At 39.0% G+C, this 19,587-nt stretch overlaps 1 protein-coding gene across 1 annotated transcript in view; it reads left to right on the forward strand.

Moving 5' to 3' along the window:
- The window catches only part of LRRC72 (leucine rich repeat containing 72), a 68,526-nt gene that overhangs the window by 3,073 nt on the left and 45,866 nt on the right, over positions 1-19,587 (forward strand). The window contains exons 2-5 of the mRNA XM_053712986.1: positions 576-649; positions 11,038-11,107; positions 12,174-12,255; positions 17,806-17,919. Coding sequence (XP_053568961.1) covers positions 576-649; positions 11,038-11,107; positions 12,174-12,255; positions 17,806-17,919 — 340 coding nt within the window. The remainder of the gene's footprint in view (positions 1-575; positions 650-11,037; positions 11,108-12,173; positions 12,256-17,805; positions 17,920-19,587) is intronic.

The following is a 19,587-nucleotide window of genomic DNA, read 5'->3' on the forward strand; positions in this document are numbered from 1 at the left end:
TAAATTCCTATGTTCAATAGAAGAAAATGTTCTTTTTATTCTTAAATATATATTTCTATATACATCTGAATATGTTTTTGTAAAATATATACAGTATCTATAGTCTATACCTTTATATCTTGATGTATGAATGTCCACAGCACATAAAATGATCAATTTCTTTTATTAGGACATCAAAGTTGTGCTTTAATGTTAGCTCAGTTCAGCGATATTGTTTATTGCATCCCGCGCTATCATTTGCACGCCATTTGTAATCTGACCAATGCTGTCAAGCTACTTCTGTAAAGAGCAATCTGTCTGTAGGTATGAGTTATGTTTCCGTATAGTTTCAAGCCCATTTTAAAATAACTAAACCTTTTTTTTAATGCAAAATATTTTTACATGTTTAAATAGAGTTGTTTGGTATTCATGCAGTTGTGTCCCTTTAATCAACACCAATAAAATAGATGATTTTGTTGCTGGCGTTGCCAAACAATAGCAAAAAACAGTTAGCTGTGATAAGTGCTATGTATTTGTAAGTAGTCAAAACGTGTTTAACTGGGAAATGACCTTATATGCGAAATGTATTGACACAGGCAATAGAAAGACAGCTTCAGAAATGTGGCTACAAGACAGATTCTGATGTATGTGAACTTTACCTTGGTAGAAAGTAAGTATATGGGTTACTTGCATAGAGAAATACTGCCATTTGTTCTGTTCATTGTTGAGTACTTCTATGTTTCTGTATTAAATATTCCTATTTTCTGTAATGAAATAAGGTAAAACATGTACTGCAAGCACAAAATAAAATGTGTATATACATACTGTATATAAAATTATATATATATATTTATTTAATTACTTTGTCTGTTGATATACCCATCCAAAGCAGCTCAAGTAGTTGCTTTTACATATAGAACATACAACAGAAAAGGAAAAAAACAACAAAAGTAATTCAAATCCACAAACATTGATATGAACTCAGAATTGAACCAGCAATCATTGATTCTTTCTGTCACCTACTAAGGGATTAGCAAAACTTTTTTCCAAGTATAAATAGCAGGGAAATAAATGAGTGTTAGTAGGATAATTGGCAGATATAAAATACTGACTAATACAGGGCCAGATTATTTGCGCTCCACTCAGTTATACCAGCATTTGCATTGCATGAAAGCTTTGCGCTCACAAGATCGCGCTTCCATAGGTTCTAATGGGAGCTTCATTCTCATGATGGAAGACACGGCATGAGAACTTAGCGCAGCGAAGGGGGAAAGTCACGCAGCGATAGGCAGCACAGTGTAAATATATATGACTATGTACATATATATTTATGTGTTTATATGTGTATATACACATATTAACGCATAAATATATATGTATATAAGCATATACACATATATTTACACGGAACACACAGTCCCTATACACCGCTATGTAAAGACACTTTTCAGTGTGTTTTCTTTCTTCTAACACGTCACATTTCCTAACTTTAACCCCTAAAAACTGCTTTGTGCAGTCATTTAAACCATAATCCCTTGGAGTGCTAAGCTGGATTTCATTTTTTTCCTATTTAAAAAAAAAAAAATTTGACCCCCCCAGATCCCCAAAACTTATACCGTTAGAAAGGTTAGACAATTACCTTTCCAATTACAGAGTGATGTCACCTCACGTAACGGGAAGCCCCGGCGAAAAGGTGGTTGAGTGCTAGTGACGGCTCTGAGCCTTCGTTAGCATTTAAGGGGTTTGCTCATATCAGGAGCCATGCAGTTTATTTTGGGGGCAATTTGGGGACATTTTTAAAATTAACCAGAGATCTGATCTCTTGTGAGAACCTGCAGTCGTAGGCAGGCAAAGCCTTTGATAAATCAATCCCTTAATCAACTCCCTCTAGGAGTACAAGACAACACATTGCTAAACACTCTTTTAAATGATGCATTAAAACAAATGAAATGTATGTTACATATTCAATGTCAGTGTTTATTCAATATGTCGTTCTAAAAAGACAAGAGCAGAGTAAGAGGTGCCATATGTGGGTATCAGTAGCAAAATACCATGGGAAGGAGCAGTTGAGTTCAGGGTACTTACATGTAAAATTACACCTATAGAGAGTATATCCCCCAGCCTATGCCACAACAGATACACCAAATTGAGACAACGTGAGATCTATTAGATTTATAGATTTCAATCTCTATTTCCTTTAGGTTTCAATGAAGTTATTGACTCTGCTGTGTTTAGTTAGTAGTCCGTTTTTGCTGTTGAATTACATTATGCTTATATTATGGTATATTAGCATTTTATCTGTGTATATGTTGTATAGATTGTTTGTAGATGTAACCCTCCAATACCCTCCAATTAAGTTTTTATAATGTTTTTAATAGGGGCTTACTTTTAATATTTTATGTCTTATTTTTGTAAACCCCCCCTCTTATTTTTATTATGGTGCATATTAGCATTTCACTATGTTTCAATAACATAGTAGTTATCCCCCTCAAGGACCTTAACACTTTCATTCACGTTCACACATTATTTTCCTATGTGCTATATAGCACTGATTCACATTCTTTTCTGTTTGTTCTTTGACATTACTTTTTGATATAACATTAGTATATCCCAATTACTCAAGTTTTAAAAAGCTATCACTTTTATCTGCAAATAATCTATTTATAGTCCAGTTCTTGTTAGTTACATTATATATTACTTTTTATTTTTAGTGATACATCTTAAATGTTTTTTTCTTATATATTAGCACTTTGGCTAACACTTGACAGCCATTTGGTCTTTGGTATTCACTTATTTACTATCGTTACCATTCCATTCTTATATTCTTTTCCCTTTTCCATCTTAATATGGGAAGAGTCCACAGCTGCATTCCTTACTTGTGAAAAATACTGAACCTGGCCACCAGGAGGAGGCAAAGACACCCCAGCCAAAGGCTTAAATACCCCTCCCCCACTTCCTCATAACCCCAGTTATTCTTTGCCTTTTATTACAGGAGGTTGGCAGAGAAGTGTTAGAAGATTTCAGGAGTAGTCTCTTATGGAGGTTGAAGTGCCATGTTCCTGTTCCACGGCGTAGATACTGGTAAGATCGTTTCATTTTTTATACATGTATGATAACGCAAGGGTTAATATCTCCTTAGGGGGATTATTTAGCAGGGGGGAATAATCTTATATGTTTATTTGATTTTATGCTGCTTTTATGTGTGAGATGTTATGGGCTCATAGGCTGTTATAGAATATACAGGTTTCACTTTCACTTTGAGAGCCATGCAGCTTACAAGCTTGGCACGCTTTCTCATAGCAGGGATGGTCCTGCATTGTGCACCATGTGATTCATTCCCTTTTTCCTGACCGAGTGTCTATCAGAGAGGAGTCATAAATCTCAGTACTGTCTGGGTCATAGGAGGTGGTGAGTGCCCCAGCCATCAGGGTATAAGGGTGCTGTTTTTTTGAATAAAATAAGATGTTTTATTTCTCTAGTCCGGTTATTGCACTAGCAATGGAGGATTCTGTTACTTTAGAGGGCACTCCCCTATTCCTAATGAGTAATTCGTGTTTTATATGGTGAGGAGGCATTAGTTCCGCCCTCTCAATTATGTTCCATATGCCTTGATAATGTGATAATATCAAATATGTTTGATACCACAGAGCCATCCACCTCTGAGGAGTTGTCATCCAGTGATTTGCGTACCCTACATTCTTATATCTCTACACAGTTTTCCCGTAGCATTGCTGATCCTCCATCTGGAGGGGGCCTTTTTTCACCAGACGTTACTGCGCAGTTCAGACGGCCTTTAATGCTCTACCTCGCCCTGCTAAGCGCAAGCGAAAGGTTACATATTGCACTCTTTCCTAGAGTACATCAGATAATTTATTGGATTTAACTGAGTGTTATCTGTGGATGAAGTTCTTTCTGAGACTTCAGAGTATGAACATTCTGGGTCAGAGTCTACTGCCTCTAAACCTCCTGCTGTGGAGGAACCAGACTTTAGTTTAGGAATTTGCGCTTTCTTCTAAAGGAAGTTTTTGGCGAATTCAGAGGTCCCAGAGGCCAAAATGCCTGATGAACCTTTAATTCCTAAATTGGATAGAGTCTGAGGACAGGGTGGTACCTTATCCTTCCCTGCTCCTGTTAGATGGCGAACATTATTATGAATGAATGGGACAGGATTGGATTCCTTTCCCCCCTTTTCTGCCTTTAACAAATTGTCCCTGGTCCTGGACTCTCAACAGAGTTGTGAGGTTCCGTCCCTAAATGGGATGGCATTATCTTCACCCTTGCCAAACGTACTACTATCCCGCTTGAGGATAGTTCTTCATTTGAAGAGCTCTTGGATAAAAGATGGAAACTCTCTTAAGAAGGATGTTTCAACATATGGAATATTTGTTTCAACCGGCGGCGGTTGTTGCCGCGGTTACTGCAGAAACTACCTTCAGGCGTGACTCCAAATAGGATTGATCGGGGTGGAGGGTCCCCTCGACGTTACTCAGAAAATATTTAAGGCCTTGAGGGTTGTTAATTTTTTTATCTGTGCTGCTATTAGGCAGTTTATTCACTTGAATGATATGGATTCAGCTTTTCCTGTTCAGGCCCATCAGGCTCTGGCTGGAGTCATGGTCTGTGGATATGACTTCTAAGTCTAGACTTCTTCCCTCTCTTTAAAGGAATGATTTTGTCTGGTCCAGGCCTGGACTCAATTATCTCAATGGTCTCAGGGGACAAGGGTGCCCTTCTACCGCAAGAGTATATGAACTAATCTAAGGGACAATTTTCGTTCTTTTTTGTTCTGATAAAGCCCATGTCAGCAGTCCTCCGCTAAGCCGGAGCAAACCAAGAGCTCTTGGAAGCCGGCTCAGTCCTGGAATAAATCCAAGCAGAGCAAGAAGTCCGCTGAGTCGACGTCAGCATGAATGGACGGTCCCTGGTCATCTTCTGCATCGTGTAGGGGGCAGTATGTCACTCTTTTCAGTCGCTTGGTTCAGGGACGTGCAGGATCCATGGGTCCTGGAGGTCATAGCTAAGGGTTACAAGATAGGTTTTAAGTCTCAGCCACCCAAGGGCAGATTCCTCCTGTCTTCCTAACCAGAAAGGAGGGAAGCCTTTCTGGGGTGTGTACGGGATCTGTCCTTTAGGAGTTATTGTCCCGGTGCCTATCGCAGTGAGAGGTTTGGGATACTATTCAAACCATTTGTGGTCCCTAAGAAGGAGGGAACTTTCTGTCCGATTCTGGACCTAAAGTGCCTAAGCAAGTTTTTCAATGTCCCCTCGTTTAAGATGGAGACAATAAGTTCCAGTCTTCCCCTCATTTGAGAGGGGTAGTTTATGACCACGATAGATCTGAAGGATGCTCCCTTCACGTACCAATCCTCAAGGACCACTTCCAGTTCCTAAGGTTTGCATTCCTGGACCAACACTTCCAGTTTATTGCCCTTCCGTTTGGTCTAGCTAAAGAAATTTTTCGAAGAGTGGACCATTCAAAATATCTCCTCTGCCTTCTTCGATTCCATGAATGGCAGATAATCTAGAGAGTTCTCTTGTATCAAGTACCAGGGTAGAATTCTCGGTTACTATAATAGGCTCCATAGACATGAGAATATTTCTAACAGACCAGAGATGTTGCAAGCTAGCTTCAACATGTCTTGCCCTCCAGATCTCCTTAAGGCCATCTGTGGCTCTGTCAGGGTGCCAAGAATTAGACTGAGACGAGAAATGCAAAAATAATCACACCTTTATTAATAACAAAAAAATAATAAAAAGTCCACAAGTCAAACAACAAGCCAGGAGTCAAAGCCAGAGCTGGAAGTCAGGCGAGCCGAGTTGGAGCCAATGCGAATAGTCAGACGAGCCGAGTCAGGAGCCAAAGCGAGTAGTCAGACGAGCCGGAATCAGGAACAAGGAGAACAGCAGAGTCAGGAACAAGCCAGGGATCAGGAACCAGGAGGGACGTCAGACAGCCAGGTAATACACAGGAACTGGAACTCACAAACAGGTCTGAGACAACGCAAGAGCAAAGCATACTAAACAGAGGCCCTTTAAATAATAAGTGATGACATCACAATTCTGAGACTGCAACCTGTCTCACATGGATGATGTACACCAGTCTGGCCATAAGAGTGCGTGCAGGAAATTAGCAGCATCACACACTCTGCACCAGACTCAGCAAGAGGGGTGAGTAAAATGGCTGCCAGTAGCACGTGGCAAATAAACAGGAAAAAAAAAACTGACAGTCTCGGTGTATGGAGGTGATTGTTCTCATGGTGTCTAGCTTGGACATCACAAGTAGTGGAACGGCGATCATTCGGATCTGTCTCAACAGATTTCTCTGGACAACCAATCGGGATAATCGCTCTCTTGATGGTTTTGTCCGGACCACTTGTCCTGAGGGACGTCTGTCTCAAGACCATCCTGGGTGATTGTGACTTTGGTTGCGAGTCTGTCAGGATGGGGGGCTGTTTGGGGTGCCAGGAAGGCACAGGTCCTCTGGTTTCAGAAGGTAAAGCATTTTGGATCTTTGGGCAATATAGAATGCTCTGAAGGCTTGGCCTCTGCTGGGTTTGTCCCAGTTAATCAGATTCCAATCAAGCAATATATCCTCAGTGGCTTACATCAACCATCAGGAGGGAACGAGAAGCTCCCTAGTGTTGAGGGAAGTATCTCGGATTATGGTGTGGGGGAGACCCGCATTTGTTCGCTGTCAGCGACCCACATTCCGGGTGTGGACAACTGGGAAGCGGATTTCCTCAGCAGACAATCCTTCCATCAGGGAGAATGGTCTCTCCATCCCAAGTGTTGCAGAGATTTGCAAGAGGAAGATCTTATAACGTCTCAATACCAAGCTACCCAGATAGGGGTCGAGGTACAGGGATCCTAGGGCGGAGCTAACAGATGCATTAGCGGTGCCTTGGAGGTTCAATCTGATTTATCCTTTCCAACCATTACCATTACTTCCTAGTGTAGTGGCTCGAGTCAAGCAGGCGTCAGTGATACTGACCGCTCCGCCTTTGCCACAAAGGATATGGTTCGCGGATCTAGTGGGGATGTCATCATCTCCTCTATGGAAGTTACCTTGTCGCAGTGATCTGCTGACCAAGGTCTCTTTGTTCATCAATGTCTAGATTCTCTGAGGCTGACTGCGTGGAGATTAAACGCTTAGTCCTAGCCAAGAGAGGGTTTTCTGAGAGAGTTATTATTACTCTCATTCAAGCTTGTAAGCTGGTTGCTTGTTGCATCTATCAATAAGGTGTGGAGGACCTACTTATTCTGTTCTCCAGGATGAACTGGAGAAGGGCTTTTCTGCTAAGTCCCCTGAAGGGACAGTTTTCGGCCCTGTCTGTGTTACTGCACAAGAGGTTTGCAGAGCTTCCAGATGTGCAGTCATTTGTTGAGGCTCTGCTGGGATCAGACCTGTGTTTAGATCTAAGGCTCCTCCTTGGAGTTGAAATCTTGTCCTTAAGGTTTTGCAAAAGGGTTCAGTTGGAGCCTATGCATGAAGTGGACATTAAATTGTTGTCTTGGAAGGTTCCTTTTCTACTGGCTATTGCTTCTGCTCGCAGAGTATCTGTGATTGCTGCCTTGCAATGCATCCTTCCTTATCTGGCTTTTCATGCCGATAAGGCTGTTCTACAAACCAAGTTAGGTTTTTTCCTAAGGTTGTGTCAATTCGCAACATCAATCAAGAGATTGTGGTTTCTTTCTTATGTCCTAATCCTTCTTCGTCGAAGGAACGTTTACAATGTATTCTGGATGTAGTTTATGCCTTGAAGTTCTATCTTTGGGCCACAAAGGAATTTAGATAAACCTCTTTCTCTGTTTGTTCTCCTTTCTGGGAAGCATAGGGGTCGAGGGCCTCTTCGACTTCCTTATCTTTTTGTCTGATGGCTGTCATCCGTTTAGCATAGAAACGTCGGGACATAAGCCTCCTCTGAGGATTATGGCTCATTCTACGAGAGCAGTGGTTTCCTCTTGGGCCTTCAAAAATGAGGCCTCTATGGATCAGATTTGTAAGTCGACTATCTGGTTCTCCTTACATACTTTTTCCAAAAATTTTCCAAGTTTGATGTTTTTGTTTCTGCTGAAGCAGCCTTCGGGAGAAAGGTTTTGCAGGCTGTGGTGCCCTCAGAATAGGGTCCGCCTCTCTTTTTTCCCTCCCATTAGCATCCCGTGTACTCTATAGCTTGGGTATATGTTTCCCACAACTAAGGAATGTTCTCCGATGGGCGGCCCTAAATTTTAACTTTTTTCTTCTGGCACCTTTTTCACCCGGATATTTCTCCTACTGTTCTTTGTTCCCTCGGCAGAATGACCGGGGTTATTATGAAGTGGGGGAGGTATTTAAGCCTTTGGCTTGGGGTGTCTTTGCCTTCTCCTGGTGGCCAGGTTCAGTATTTCCCACAAGTAAGGAATGTAGCTGTGGACTCTTCCCATACAGATGGAAATTAAATTATCAGGTATAAGCATAATTTATGTTTTTTTGTTATACATTTGCACAGATCTACTTGTCATACTTCTTTTTATTACACAGAAGCGCCTGGTTGTGCTCAGTACCTTGGCATAGTTACGCCCACCACATTATCTTATTCCATGCCATTGGTTGGGGATCCATGGGATTTAGCGCCTACCATTATAGACACGTAAACTCCAATATTATTGACTTTAGACACACGCAACGTCATAGAACTCACGCTCACTTACTCGGACGCCTCAAACTAAAGATCAACATTGAGTAAGATACAATAGCAGTTTTAATGAGGTTACAAGTCCGCTTTATAGTAAGTACTGCTTTATGTATAACATATCCTAAATGAGTCTTATTCGATACAACATATCACTACACTAGACCCATGAATAAAATCACAGTAGTGAATGTTTGTGTCTGAGAGGTTGGGTCACAATCTGACATACTCTTGATATTATGTCTGTGTTTGCATGTGTCAAACTTCCTTTGGTAACAACAATTTGTTTTATATATAAAAGGAAATTTGATACATATTCAACGTTCCTATGGGTACTAATAGACTTCAGATGTACACATTATTTACCTATAGAGACAAAGGGCTGGGTTTGGCCTTCTTAGTCATGTGTTGAGGGGAGGAGTTTTCTCTACTTACAGGTAGCATAGCCTTATTTAAGGATGTACTTTGTATCAGTTAGATATGCCTTATGAAACAGCCCTAGAGCTAAGAAACGCGTCGCATATTGTCCCATTATTGGAGGTCTGCACACTCAGATGGTACTCTTTGTGTTTTTATACTTTTTTTTTATCTTGCTGTTTGAATTTTGTTTTTTAATAAACACCTTAAGATTTTTTATATATACATATTGGAGCCACTGTGTGGATTTTTTGTTGTTGAGTCGGCGCTACCTGGCTTAGTCCTTTTACCTATATCCTGAGACATCATAGAAGATTCGCCATTTGCTCAGTCAGAGCTCAGCGAGCTGGGCTGCTGTCAAAGGCCCAGCCTGCCCTACTTGGCACATTTTGAGTGCCGCCATCTTTGTGAGTATCCTGTACTTGTATACTTCTTATATAATCTACTTGATTGATACACACATGTGGCGTTTGTTTTTGTGTTTCCTCCTTATTATATTTATATTTGGCATAGGAAGATTGGGAGCACACCTCACAAGTAATCAGCGAGCTGGGCTGCTGTTAAAGGTCCAGCCTGCATCTATTGGCACATTAGGGTGCCTCTGGCACATGTGAGTACCCTGCACTCAACTGCTCCTTCCCATGGTATTTTGCTACTTATACACACATATGGCGCCTTTTTCTCTGCTCTTGTCGTTTTAGAACCACCTGTTTTCCTGTGTCTAAAGAGTGCTGCCTTTCGGTGTTTTTGGCCATCTGCTATTCATTACAAGGAACCTGTTTTGAAATTCCACGAAGATTTTGCAACACCATAATTGGAGACATTTTATATTTAAGATTGGGACTTTCTAATATTTTGGACATTTAAGTATTATATTTATCTTATTTTTTGATTCCTGTTTTCACTGAGAATAGAACCCTTATGCATGACTACTTGACCTTATCTACTCAGTATATCATATTTTCTTTTTGCATTTGAACACTTTTTATTATTTTGTTTTCGTATAGCGCCTCCATTTGTTTATTCAATATGTTATGTGTTATCCACAAAATGCTGCTTACGTCTAAATAAACTTCTGGGGAGCATATATTTTGAAAACGCTTAATAACTAATAGACCTATTTAATCTGATTTGTTCTGTCTAGATCAAAGATTTTGTTGCAACTTTGTTGTACAGTAAAATTTATGCCAGGAATTCTTAAAGGGCCATTATAGTTTTATAATTACACGCTCTAATTTTCTATAGCATATTATTCTATCCCTTGCAACACTGCAAACGGTATATGTTAACATAACCTCAAAATAGTTAAACACATAGTTAAAGTACTGCTCGAAAGCCACAGATCACTGCTGGTCCAGAGCGGAAATTGCCTCAGGCCCAAACAGCAGCATTAGTCGCACAGCTGGGTTGTGCGACTAGTGTTGCTGATTGGATCAGCTGCAGGTTCCTATTGGGACCCGCAGTGCTCTGCAGCTCCTGAGCAGTACTTTAACTAAGTGGTTAACCCCTTTGTAGAGGTTTAACACATAGCATTATAATTAGAGCATGTCATTTTATCTCTATAATTTCGCTTTAACCATAGTGCACTTGTTATTCTAAGTAATATGTGTAATCTTCCAATGAAAACATTTTGTAGTGAAACAGCTATACTGTTAAATTATTTATTGACTTTGTTTAATATTACATTTTCTCTTTCATTTGGAACAAACCTAATAGTTAAACTATATAGCATTATAAACATGAATTAATGATGTGCCTGTAACACCCTCTCCTATAAATGAGAGAGAAATCATAACATCACTATTATTTAGCTTAATGAGAAAAACTGTACAATGTGATATCCAATGAATTAAATCTTTTGTGGCTGAAAATGAAGTTATCTATTTATTCTGCTGTATTTACTATATCAGATATCAAATATAATATCAAATATAATGCACAAATAAACAGATGTTTTCTCCTCACATAGAGGACTGGAAGAAGTCACTGAGCTATCAAGGTTTCGAATGCTAAAATATTTATGGCTTAACCACAACAAGGTAACACAAAATCACTTCACTAAATATTACCTAAAATTATATTAACATTAGACTTACCTTTTGCTTTATGTTGCAAATTTATTTTGGCCCAAAATATTAAATGGACAGTGTACTGTATATATTTCTCCCCTTTAATGTGTTCACAAATATCTATTTTACTTGCTGGAGTGTATTAAAATGTTTACTCCTTTTCAGAAAAGCTGTGTACACAAGAGGGTTTAGATTAAATCATGCTCCACACAATGAGGGGTGATCTGACATAGAGGCACTAAAATGATCTAAAGCTCTCCACTCAGGCAAGATGATCTAAGAAGTATCATTAGTACTGTTAGATCCCTTTGTCGTGGTTAAATACATAACTTTGTTGATGAATTAGAGCATTTAATTATATCTCTATTAATAACCCTTTTACACAAGATTGTCATTTTAAAATCATTTTAATAGAGAGCAATATTGAACTATTTACATCCCACTTTTGGAATGCAAATATACCAAAGAGCTGTAAATATTATTAATTTAAAATCAGTACCAAATAATTAGCCATACTAAAATTAGATATGGGCAAGATTTATCATCATTGCAGGTAGACAGGTTCGCAAGCAGTGAACCTCTCCACCTGCAATCGCCACTTGTGATGCAGCATCGCATAGCTAAATTTAACATTCAGTCAAGAGGTTTCTCTTGTAATGCTGCCCTCTGCTGCACAAGAGGTTTCTTGTGCAATGCTGCCCCCTGCTCTTGCACAACCAATTGCACAAGAGCAGGGCATGACAACCACCCAGAATGAGTGAGTGTTGGGGTGACTGATCTTGCCCCATTTGAGGTGGTGGAGAAAAAGAAGCAGTTTTTGCTATCTGTGGCTGAAGGCTCACTCAAATAGCCTCAAAAGCTGCAAATACAGCTTTATAAATGTACCCCTATAGATAGCTTTTGCTATATGTCTGTCTGTCAGTATATCTATCTATCTGTCTATCACATTGTATTTAAGGAATCATTTTAAATAAACTGTTTGCTTTTTTAAAACACCCTGAAACAGTTATGGGAACTTTGCTTTCTTTTGTTTCAGATCACAAGAGTAACATTTTTAACCAATAATTACAGATTATCTGAACTATATCTTAACAACAATGAAATTGGCGACATAACAGGTAATAATTAGCTTGCTACTAATACGTTTAGTTGCACATCTTACAGTCCATTTAAAGGCACATGGAAGTCAAAGTAAAATGTTCATGATTTAGACAACAAAAAATAAAACTTCAGTTATTAAATTGAACCCTGGGTGAAAACTTGTCTCCTTTTTTTAAGGCACAGTGAAGAAGGCTCTGGCTTTTTCTTGTATCTAGAGCACCATGGAGCAGCAGTGTGTGGCGATTTTATGCAAGCAACCTGTAGAGGGAGCCTGCAGCAGGTTGTGCTGAGTGACAGCGGGAAATCCCCACATTTCTCTCTTCACTGTGCTTGCACACAGTGTTTAAATTGCATCTTTCCAAAGATATACGCCCCCTTAGTTTGTGTTCAGTCTTCTTTATTAAATGGTCCTTCTAGCTATTTAAGCACTAGTTTAGTTGATACAAATGTTTCTGCCACATAGCACTCCAGATATGCTTCTGAGCCTACTTCATTATAATTCCGATTATCTAGCTTTGTGAAGGAATAATCTAGATTTTATTAAAGAGACAGAGACAAGTATTTTGCTATATATCTTTTCACTTTACTGCAGACAGCATTTTAAAGAACAGTAAACTTACATAAAAACAAAGATAACAAAGAATATAACATAGAAACCAATGAAAATAAGGCTTTAGATGTTATAGAGAAAAATGACCAATGAGAGAAGTCCAAGAATCCATAAAATGACCAGTAACTGTAAACTCCTCCTCTTTGATCTTTGATGTGAAAAAGGCCGGAGATATTCCACGAACAATAAAGTAAAAGTCCCAAAAACATCAAAATGAAGAAATACAGCTGAACTGAAGTAAACAAATCTTGATTGGAGAAAAACAATCTTTTGCAACTTGAAAAAGATGAAAACTTGCTTGAAGATGATTTAAGACCTGAAGAACTTGATTGAAGAACACTAATGGACTCAAAAGGTTCCTTGAAATCCTGAAGAGGAATTTTGCACTACAAAAAAATAAAACATGAAAGATTAGTAATTGAATAAAATACATTAAAAAATAGGGAGGGTAAAAAACATAATAAAACAATATGTGGGGGGAAAATACTCGTCTCTGTCTCTTTAATAAAATATAAATTATTCCTTCACAAACCTTGGATAATCGGAATTTTATTACAAGGACAGAGACTCCTATTTTGCTAGTTCAAAGCAACAAATTATGAAACTAAATTAAATGGAATAGAATGAATAGGTTTAAAATTGTCTAAAAACTTTATCTGAAGACCAATCGGCAGCATTAAGGATGTCTTGAAGAGAGGCCGATTTAGAAAATGCTTTAGAAGCAGAAGATCCTCTAATACAGGGGTGTCAAACTCAAATTCATCGGGGGCCGCATCAGCAGTTTGGTCACCCTCAAAGGGCCTGCTGCCCCCCCCCCCCCCCAACCCCCCACCCCCTTTGTTTTTAGGCTGTTTTTCAGCCACAATAATTTTTGGTCATGGTATAATGTGACTTTTTTAAGATTAGGACACAAGGAAGGAACAATTATTTCTAATGTTGTTAAAGTTCACAACTTTTTCACATTCACACACATATGTACGCACACACACAAACATACATTCACACATTTACACACACACAAAAAACATACATTCACACTGTCACATTAACACACACACACACACACATACACATATTTTCACACACAAACATACCTTTACACACAAACACACATATTTACACACACAGACATATAAATTCACAGATACACACACAAACATACATTCACACATTTACACACAAACATACATTCACACATTTACACACACACACACACACAAACATACATTCACAGATTTACACACAAACATACATTCACACATTTACACACAAACACACATTTACACACAAACACACATACACATATTTACACACACATACTTACACACACAAACATACATTTACACACACACAAAAACTTTATTACTGCTCTGATTTAGGTGGGCAATAAACTAATGATAATGCAGTGTGAATATGTTTTCCCATGCATGCAAGCATAACAGGCAGGGATAAAGTTAATAAAATCTGTGCAGACTACAAATCAGTCACAGACAGTACAAGTGTAGGAGCAGACTCCCGAGATAAAGATTTGATTTATTACCTGGGGAAGGCTGAGAGCAGAATAAGACAATCTGCAGAGACAGAGCCTCAGAACGGCTGTTTACTTAGAATTGTCCTGCTGACATATTATTTAAAAAAAACATGTTTTCCTTACCAGCCTCGCTGTGTGCCTGCTGCTGCCTCTCTGGTCTCTGCTGCTAGCCCTTTTCCCGCACGTGCAGATACATAGGGAAGCTGGGAGGAAGTGATGAGGGAGCAGGAGGTCAGTGTCTTGTTCTCACTCAGTCACTTCCTCCCAGCCATAAGTTTTCCATAAGTTTTCCATAAGGTAAATATGTATGTGAAGGCTGGCGGCCGGCGGCGGCTACACGGGCCACATGACGAGGTCTGGTGGGCCGGATTCGGCCCGCGGGCCTTGTGTTTGACACCCGTGCTCTAATAGAATGGGAAGAGAAAACACTATCCACACCTGCTTGGCTCTTAATTTATTTAACCCATCTACTAATGGTAGGTGAAGAAACAGGTAAGTGGGGAAAAGCATAAGAAATTAGAAGTTGTTTATGAGAAGATGATCTAAAAGATAAGGTTCTTTGTTCATATTCTTTAAGACAAAGAACTACACAAAGTTTAAGGTGATCAGAAAAATAAGGATAAAAAATAGAAGATGATAATGTTTTGGTTCTACGAGAAATAGAGAAAATTACTCCTTGGGGAGAAAAACATTTAGAATCAAAGTCAATAGCTTTGACGTCCGAAACTCATTTACAAAATAAAATACATAAAAGAGTAGCTAATTTAACAGTAAGCTGTTTGAGAGAAAGGTAACGTTTAAGACAAATAGATTTTAAGAGTCTACAAATAGTAGGATGTTGACCTACAGGAACATTATTAAGTAATTCATGTCCAGCAGAAATAGCTGATCTAGCTACATTAATAGACCTGTAAGCCAAGCCAGCTTGAAAGAGAGAAGACACAAAATTTATACCTTCACTCAAAGGAGCTGAAACGGGATCCAGGTGTCTAGGACTGCACCAGCCAGACCATTTAAGCCAGGCAGATAAATAACATTTCTTGGTTCCAGGGGACCAAGAGTCTTGAAGGAGGAGTCTAGCTTCTTCCGATAATCCCTCGCCAGACCAAGATCCCCTGAAACCATCCAAGCAACAAGTTGTAATTTGTCTTGAAGCACTAGAGGATTTAATTGACCTGAAGGGTCTGTTAGAAGATCCAATTGAGATGGTAATAGAATTGGATGAAGGAATGACAATTCCAGAAGAAGAGGGTACCAAACCTGAGACTGCCAAAACGGAGTTATTATTAGAAGGGAAATCTGTTGATGTTTGACAAAAAGAAGAGTTTGAAGAATCATCGAAAATGGAGGGAATGCATATGCTCCCGAAATTGGCCACTGTTGAAGAAAAGCATCTATTGCTAGAGCTTGAGGATCCGGTCTCCAACTGAAATAGGGAAAAATCTGATGATTCAGACGAGAGGCAAACAGATCTATTGAAAAGGGACCCCTTAGAGATTGGATTCTCATAAAAATTTATGAATTCAACTTTCAATTGCTGAAGTCTGTGAGGTATCTTGAACCCCAATCTGCCATCTGATTGTTTAGTCCCGGAATATATTCTGCTTGAATAGATATATTCTGAGATAAACAATCGTGAATAAAAAATTTTGTTAAATCTGATAACATTTTTGTTAATTCTGATATGGAGATGTCTTTCCGAAAATAAATAAATGAAACCTAAAATAAAAATAAAATGAAACCTAAAATGAATAAAATAAAATTAATAAAATAATATGACAAAGAAACTAAACCAATTAAAATAAACTAAAATAGAGATCAAATAATAATACAAATAAAATAGAATTAAAATAATAAAATACAATATAAAACTCAAATATCAATTTATTAAAATATATCATATACAGTACTTAACTCTGAGAGCAGCAAATAGAAACGAGGAGGAGTTTACAGTTACTGGTCATTTTATGGATTTTTGGACTTCTCTCATTGGTCATTTTTCTCTATAACATCTCAAGCATTATTTTCATTGGTTTCTATGTTATATTCTTTGTTATCTTTGTTTTTTATGTAAGTTTACTGTTCCTTAAACAAAGGTGATTAAGAAAAAAACAGCACATTTTATATCATAAGTGGATTGGAAAGTTTATTTTTATTTTTAATTGTACTCTCTATTTACAGCCTTTTTTTTAAAAAATTACCTTCTGAAATAGCTGATAGGGCATCCCTGCGTATCTGTTTTCCATGTGCATCCATAGCCAATATAGAGATATATGGGTGTAGTGCACAAGAGTGCAAAACAAACAAGGATGTGTGTATTTTTTTTAAGATTAAACTGTTATATTCTTTTTGTTGCCTTTTAAGTTCAATATAGGCTTTTATGTTTCTTTAATGTGTGGTATATTTATTTTATGATAAAAGAGACCCACTGTGAGTAGATGTTGCTTTAAGATTCATTTTAATTGGTGTTAAATCACAAAAAAATCAGAACATGTTTTATGTTGAATCTTTACATTGTATAATGAGGAGAGTTCATGTGTGTCCATAACATGTGGGATATACTTCCTGCCAGCAGGTGGAGGTCAAGAACCCTCACAAGAGCTTTCAATCCCTCCCAAGTCTACTCCTCTCCAGTTAGTTCTTGGCCTCTGCGGTGAGAGGTTGTGTGAAGTGTTGTTAGTATCATTATCTATCTTTATCATCTACCTTATGCCATTATCGATATTTTAACAGTAATTTTTTACACCATAATACATATATATATAAAATCATTTTTTACATCCTGCATCCTTATATTACCATCCCTTGATAGTATCTTAGATATTAGCGGTACTAATCCACTTTTAGACTTATCTGAGCACCCTTCCTGCTAGGATAATCAGTTATAGGCGCAACCACGCTTCCTTCTTTTTCGAAGTGTTCTGCAATCAAGATTTTATTATTTTCTCATTTATCTGGTAGCTCAGCCCTGACTTGAGACCCTATCCCCCTCTTTCAGTTTCTCTAAGAAGATTGAAAATATATACTGAAACAGGAGTTGAGGATTACCCCTCTTATGGCATTGTCAGTACCCTCACGGGTAAATCTCTCAGCCATTACTGCCCTTTGGCGTCACAAGGACCCTGTCCCTCAGCCTCCGCCAAAGGATTTACAGGTATATCCGATTATATCCTCTGCTGTAGAGAAGTAGAGTTGGGAAGGATTGAAGCTCTTGTGAGGGTTCTTGACGTCCACTGGACACCCATGGACTCTCCTCATACTGAAATAAATAAATTTATTGGCAAGTATAAATTCTGTTTTTCAGGTGGCGGCCTTGGGTGTTTTAATTGTATACTAGAATTTAATTAATTTATTTTATTGTGATGTGCAGCATATCAGTGACACATATAATGTGTAATAATATACAATGTGTATGTTAATTTGCAGGTTTACTGAAGCATTTAACATCTTTGCACACATTGCTGCTAAATAATAACCAACTCGCAAAGCTGCAAGCAACTGTAAAGGAGCTGAAGGCAATGACTAATCTTCGAATTTTAAGTAATTTTTATAGCACTAATTATACAAATGATCAGTTTATATCTGTGTGTAATAAATTCTCCGTCAGTGATTAGACACAACAAAATGTATGCTTACCTGATACATTTCTTTCATGGTGTTGATAGTCCACAAGCCATTACATATGGGATTAAACTCCACTGTACTAGGAGGCAGGCAAAAATTACATAACACAACCAGATCTTTAACCCCTTCCACTTCCTGATTCCCCTCAGTCTACCGTATAGCCAAACAAAAGGAGAAAACCAGAAAATAGGGGGCGGAGCTAGCTACCAAAGGAGTCAGACGTGCATGGCAAGAGTTCCTGGCTTCAATATGCTATAAATGATGTTAATCCACATTTAAAACAATTCTTTTTATTCTGCCTGGGGTCTCATCTTTACTCAGCACCTCCAAAGATAGCCTTTTCTAACCCTGTGACAAAAGCAGAGGATTTGCCATGTCGGAGGCCCTGGATGAATGGGGGTTAGCTGTGACGCAGCTCCTGAATAATCATTATGCCAGCCTAACACTATTATTGATTGAATGTTGCTCTGGTGCAGTGGTAGCTGATGTCAAGCCTATGCAACCAGCAGATCAACATATTGCTTGCAGTGAGCTCCTAACTTCCGCTTTCATTCACCAGGGTAACCTTATTGATGTTCCAGTTCTTGTGTCTGCGCACTGCCATCTTGACCCCACGCAGCAGGGAGATGCTTATACTTACCGGTCTAGTGGAGTGACGGACTATGCTGCTGGAGATGGGAGCGGTGTTGTTGCAGAGCCTGGTGTGGGATCGCAGGCGAGATCGTTGTGTTGTGCAGGAGGTCAGATCCAGTCACAGGCGTTTCCTTTGAGCGCTGGGCGTGCGGCCTCTGTTGATGCCTGCAAGGTTGTGGCCGTTCTCCCTTTGCTGCGTGATACTGGTGTTGGGCCGGGTGTGACAAGGGCACAAACGCTAGTGGTTATTATACTGCTGTGTGGACGCAGCGCTCTTTATCCCTGTTGGGGCATTTGTATTCAAGCTCCTGGTTCTTGGTGCAGCACACTTTTGTCTCTTACTTGGGACCCAGGAGGTATACTTTTATTAGTGGTGCCACAATCTAGGCAGCCTTACAATCTGACATGAGTCTCCTAACCCAAGAACACTATCTTGTTAACCAAGGTGGATTTAACACTTCATCACTTAAGGGTCTTGGCTAGTCATATCTGACTAAAAGGATGCTATTACGGTGGGAGCTACTGCAACTATGAATCCCTCTATTAGATCTCAGGACTCAAAAACACCTATGCCGAGGTTGAACACACCAACATGTCACAAAGGAAATTTTGATTGGGACTCTAGAGGTGCGTTTTTACTCGTGGAGATATTTTTCAGCCGCTTTATAACTAGAACTGGGACCCTTATTTTGAGTTTTCAGTGTATTGCCCTGAGCTTTCAGTGTATTTTCTTGATAAACGAAGTGGGCTAAATACCTCCCTGCTCAGGTGACTCTGCTGGCCCTGTAAGACTGTTGCTGCGACACATACCGACACCATGTTTCTTTAACTATTCTCATGGGACTTAACTATTCCAAGATGTATGCAGGACTTATTGTGCTTTTCACTACAAGAACTGAAGGGGTGCCAGAATCCCTGAATTACTATTAGCTTTGCTTAAGCTACTGGCAG

Source organism: Bombina bombina, chromosome 5 (assembly GCF_027579735.1).
Source record: "Bombina bombina isolate aBomBom1 chromosome 5, aBomBom1.pri, whole genome shotgun sequence".
Taxonomy (NCBI): domain Eukaryota; kingdom Metazoa; phylum Chordata; class Amphibia; order Anura; family Bombinatoridae; genus Bombina; species Bombina bombina.